The sequence below is a fragment of the Cyprinodon variegatus genome, unplaced genomic scaffold, assembly GCF_000732505.1.
Source record: "Cyprinodon variegatus isolate N-32 unplaced genomic scaffold, C_variegatus-1.0 Scaffold798, whole genome shotgun sequence".
Taxonomy (NCBI): Eukaryota; Metazoa; Chordata; class Actinopteri; order Cyprinodontiformes; family Cyprinodontidae; genus Cyprinodon; species Cyprinodon variegatus.
Genome location: NW_015151251.1, coordinates 285950 through 291478, shown reverse-complemented (window position 1 = coordinate 291478; position 5529 = coordinate 285950). Strand labels below are relative to the sequence as shown.

The window sequence follows — 5529 nt, the reverse complement described above, 5'->3', positions numbered from 1 at the left end:
TAAGTCAGTGTGATTGCATGACACTGGTGATGGGGATGCCATACAGATTCATGTCAAAAATCCCGAACTATCCCTTTAATGTTCTTTTTGCTCAGATGTGGTTTTCAGACTTGGAACACATGCAGCCATTTTTGCCCTGTCTCTTTCTAAAGGTGGAGGCATAAACACTGAAAATAAACACCCGAATGAAGACAATGTTCACACTGCAAGCCTTAATGCTCAATTCAGATTTTTCTGAAAACTCAGATTGTTCTGCATGATTGTTTCACATTTCCAAATATTTGCAACTTGTAGGTGATTTCCAGAGTGAATGACTTTCATAAAACTTAAGTGTCTCATATGAGTAGTAAATGACTCAATGACGTTAAAAGTATCAAGCGTGCTGTGTGTTTATGAATGTAAATATAAAGATGGCGCTAGAGCTCATTATCTTTTCCATCCGGAGCCAGAACATCAACAAAGACGTTCAGATTGGATAAATGCGACCTGGCTGCTAAAAAAAACAGGTCGCATTTGAAAAGATCAGACGTGCATCAGATTTAGGACCATATAGGGTGCAGCAACTTTTCACATTCAGGGTGACCTATGAAAGTTGTAAGAGAACTGTAACGAAAAGTGCGACAGTGCTCATTTAACACATTTAACATGTTGTTTCATCGACAGAGACATCATCCTAGTGTGACCATTGAGAGGAAGGGTCACACAAACCTAGTATAACGACGAGTCAGAAAGGGCAAAGGGCTCTTGCTGATTTTTGTCACAGCAGTTTAATTATTCCTCATCTGCATTACTTACCTCTTTGCAAAAATCAGATGCGTTTTTCTCAGATTCAAACATCAAGGACCAGTTCTGCCTCTGGTCATCATAAAAGGTGCAATATTTGTTCAGCTGTACCTGCAACACACACAAAAGAGCATTTGCACCAGATAGTTTTCTAAACATTATTTTACTGCAAATTCTTAGCTTGATTGTATTGCTTAGTTGTATGATACAGACCGTAAAAATAAAGCCCAAATGAATCCTGGCAGCAGTCACTGGTTTCTGTTGGCTCAAATACAGCAGAAGCTTGTACTACAGAAATAAAATTAAATACAATAGCCATTAAAACCAAAAGTCCAACCAATAATCTCACACAAGAAGCCAAACTCAAGGCCTACCTCTCTTGTTGCATGGTTGCCCAGAATAGCAGCTCCCAGTTTTCCTTGCTTCACATATTGTCCATTAATGCTGCATGAGGCAGAAAAAGGGATCGGTAATAACGGAAAATAAATCATGTACCTGAAGACGGTTAAACTCACTATTTAAAGGCCTGAACTGCTGAGGCATGTAACACTGTAGGAGCTCCAGGCTGTTTCTGACTCTCTGGTGCTTTAAATATGAGAAGAACATCATCAGTGGAGCCTCCACATCACATTCAGTCATGTTGTTGGTCTTTTGATCTTACCGAGATTGGAGGCCTTCCTGGGCTGCTTGGGGGCTGTATATTGGAAGGACTCGTTTCCTTGACTGGTTTCCTGGTCCAGTCCAAAAAGGGAGGCCAACTTAGCTCTGTAGAAACATCCCATTGAAAAGCATCAATAAAAGTATATAGATAGTGTTCAATGTATTTAATGATCAATAAAGGAAAACCCAACCTTTGAATTAAACAGTCAGTAAACTCATTATCTTCCAATTCTACCCATTTACATCCACCAATAAATTATCAAAAGGAAAAACAACGTCACTTTGGGCTATAGGAGCCTGAAGGAGCGGGTTGGTGAAAAAAAATATCCATATTTTCCAAAAATCTTATCTTCGTAAATGAAAAATGTCATTAATAAAATCAATTAGCCGATTCCAACCATAGTGGAAGCCGAGCTGGAATCATGGACCAAGGAGGAAAGAATAAAATCAGCAAATGTGTTAGATGCTCAGCAAAGAGCACTGAAAACCAACTGGAATTGAAAATAGAAACTCATCCTGCTTCATCAGATTGACTTCAGTCTTCAATTTTCCTTGCTGTAAACTGATGACTCGATCCGGACAAAAGACTCTTAAGGGAAGTCTAGTTGTTGGAGACCAGTTTGTGCATTTCATCAACAGCACTTGGCTTAGTCACCTCATTTTATTTGGCATCACAGCATTTCAAATAAAAATGTATTTCTTCATGTTGAGTAGTTTGTGTTTGATAAATAGTGACATTCTGCTACCGGTATCTATATTGCAATTTCAGGAAACAATCTTAAACTTTGAATTGAAAGCAGAAGTACTTTACTTTTTTTTTTTTTTTTTTTTTACAATTTTTAACAGCAATCTTTAAAAATCTATTCATAGTGTTCCTTAAAATAATTTATAATTTATATAAAGTCTTTACCACTCGACTTGAAGTTTTTCACTTAACAGTTTCACTGATTTAGTATAAAAAAAACACCAATTTGCAGTCACTAAAACATTTATTCGCAAAAAAAAACAAGCATAAGCAAAGCCAAATTTCAGAGTTTCGAATTCGACAACCTCTAACAGTAACAACTGCCAACACGGTTTTGGTCACGGTTGATAAACCAGCCAATTTTGCCAGGCTCATACTGACCCCTGGAACTCCTTCCACTGGTAATCACTTGTGTCTCCCAGAACAGACATGTTGAATGTCCTGAGGGCCTCATCTCCAGTGATAAAGGCGATCTGGGATGAGGAGGGACAGCCCCTTTGCATGCGAGTCAGATTCCTTGTGCTGTTCTGTTCCAGCTCCTTGTTCCAGGGCAGACCCCCAAACTCTGTTCCCTCGTGGTGTCACACCAGAGTGGGAGATTCAACAACATCGCAGGAAAGGACAGAGGTACTGCAGCTGTAAAGCCGAGTCTAAGCTGAGCAGGCAGGGTATAGCTGGGGCTTTCAAGGGGACTCTAACAAGTCGCATGTGAAAGGAATTAGGTTGGGAAAAAATGGGTGGGGGAAACGACACTCCCCACTTTTAAGGCAGGACATCCATTGGTGGCCGTCATCCTGCTGAAAGCACAGGATACTTATATGTCTGAGATTTGCTAAAGCTGTAAATGATGCCTGAGAAGCCAGAATTCTTTATGGTGATTTAGCTTGTTTTATAACAAAAGGCTTGTTGTTGTTATTATGTGTGACCTGAGGCAGCCGGGAAGGCTGACAAGCCTCAGTCATGATCACTGCAGGGTGGATGAGGGCATGTGATCACTCATCCATCAGGGATAATGCAAGAGTTTAACAACCACTTTAATAAAGGGCTATTTCACAGTTTATACACAACTTCAGATTACAATTCAGGTCGTCTGCAAAACCAGAAAAAGTTAGTGAACGAATGGATGTGATACCCTCACAGACCCACTGAGATTTTATTAAAAAGCAGAGTAAAAAAAAGTAAATTTTAAGCCTTTTTTTTCTTCATATTTTGATGGGTTAAACCGGGTTGCATTTATTCTGCTTTCGCTTACTGTACAAACAGACTTTTAGTAACACAAAAGCTTCAATAAGTTTTTTAAGCGACTTAAAAAAAAATAAACTACCAACCACAAAACCACTGTATTAAACAAAAAGAAAAACAAGTTTAAAGCTTTATTCAACATCTCCACAAACTTAGATCGGGCTCATCCTTTAAAGCTGGAAACTTTCGTCTGTCTCTGGATGAAGCAACCAGAGTTAGAGGTTTTAAAGAAGGAAAGTAGTTTATGTTTAGAGGTTTTATAGAATATTACGCTGGATTTCAAACCCGTTAAGGAATTCCGGATAAAATAGGCTTTGTTCTCTAAAGGACAGCAGGTCACCAAGTGCTGCTAAGCTAGTTAACTAGCATGCTAATCAGCGTAGCTCGGTTAGCGAAACGAACTCACCCTCCTGTTGGGGACAGAAAGTCTCCGTCTTCATCTTCCCCGCCAAACATCTTTAAGCTTCAGCACTTCTCTTATCAAGTAAAACGAGCACAAAATAGCACTATATTAGCATGGCTGTTTGTCACTTCCTCTTCCTGTTTGGGATGAAATCAGCTGACTCCCCACCTGATCCTCCGTGACTGTTCCTATAACAAGTATGTCACAAGGAGGCGCTGTAGAATTTCAAACAACAGGTGCTGTGCTTTCTGTCTTCTTCTTCTTCTTCTTCTTCTTCTTCTTCTTCTTCTTCTTCTTCTTCTTCTTCTTCTTCTTCTTCTTTTTTTAATAAACTTTATTAAATTTTGTAATACAGAAAAAATACAATTTACAGTGAACAGTCACCAGGGGTTTGAGCAAAAAAAACAAAAATAAATAAATAAAATAAAAAGTAATTAAATAAAAGTAAAAAAAAATAATAGTAAATAGAAGCATCTAAAGGGATTATATAAATACTTTAAATTTAGAGCATAAAGTTATAGTTTTAGCAGCTTTCTTATTATTGGAGGAGGACAATGTAGAAAAATAAGTAGTTGCTTCCTTTAGAAAAGAAATACAGGAGGGTTTAGTCACAATAATTTTACATTTGTGGATATAAAACTTGTCCAACAGTAACAAAAGATTACATAAGAAGAAATGTTCAGAAAGTTCTTTTTTATATTTTGTGATAACAGCGGTGAACGATCTTAAAGGAAACCTCTTTAACCTTGTTTACTAGTAAATATTTATTAGGTAAAGACCAAGTTTTGTTCCAGCATACCTCTGTGGCCAGTCCAGACCAGACTGAAATTACGTAAGGAACTGAATGCAGTTTGCTTGGAATAAAGTACGAATATGTTTGTTATTTTTAGGAGATTTAGGTTGAAAACACAATTTACCTACATAGGTGTCAGTTAGTTTAGTTGTAGGTTTGGAGAAGTCAGACCTTTGAATAACATTATAACACCTGGTGGAATAGCATCAAAAACAATAGCAAACTGTTTTGGGCTTATAGGAATCTTAAAATGATACAAAAATTCTTGATACCGGTAATTAAAGAGGTTTCCTTTTTCATTGAAAAGTTGACTTACAAGTGTGATACCATTTCTAAACCAGTTTTCAAAAAACAGAGATTTTTTTCTTATAACATATATCTTTGTTATTCCAAAGAGGACTATGTTTGAAGATCAGTGACCAGGCCAGAAGGGCTTGTTTATGAAAGTTAGAGTGACAGGAATTCGATCAATGTTATAATTACACTGCAAAACAAACTTAAGACCACCTATAGAGAACAAGTAGTGAGGAATAAAATTTCAGATTGAGGTAGGAGTTTTAAGCAATTTTTAATCCAGTTCACTTTAAATGTATTGCTGATTGTTGTAAAGTCGAGAAAGTTAAGACCTCCTGCATCATAACTATTCATTAAAACAGAATTTTTATTGTAATGAGTTTTGTTTTTCCAAATAAAGTTACATAGTGTCCTATCAATTTCTTTGCACATCTTTTGGTCAACAGCCAGAGAAACAGCCGCATAGGTTAGTCTGGATATTCCTTCAGCTTTAGAAAGTAATATTCTGCCCTGATGGGATAAATCTCTTTGGAGCCATGAATTAAATCTTTTCTTTGTTCTTTCTAAAATTGGGCTAAAGTTTAGGTCACATCTAGTGTTCTGTGTTTT

The 5529-nt window shown here is 37.2% G+C and overlaps 1 protein-coding gene across 6 annotated transcripts in view; it reads right to left on the bottom strand.

Annotated features, from left to right (window-relative positions):
- The window catches only part of fkbp15 (FK506 binding protein 15), a 27100-nt gene extending 23094 nt beyond the window's left edge, over nucleotides 1–4006 (bottom strand). For all 6 annotated transcript variants that reach the window (XM_015396448.1, XM_015396449.1, XM_015396452.1 and 3 more), the window contains exons 1-6: nucleotides 3837–4006; nucleotides 1445–1548; nucleotides 1299–1368; nucleotides 1158–1227; nucleotides 997–1071; nucleotides 796–894 (exon numbers count right to left, since the gene is read on the bottom strand). In XM_015396448.1, coding sequence (XP_015251934.1) covers nucleotides 796–894; nucleotides 997–1071; nucleotides 1158–1227; nucleotides 1299–1368; nucleotides 1445–1548; nucleotides 3837–3886 — 468 coding nt within the window. In that variant the 5' untranslated portion in view covers nucleotides 3887–4006. The remainder of the gene's footprint in view (nucleotides 1–795; nucleotides 895–996; nucleotides 1072–1157; nucleotides 1228–1298; nucleotides 1369–1444; nucleotides 1549–3836) is intronic.
- Between the last annotated feature and the right edge of the window lie 1523 nt (nucleotides 4007–5529).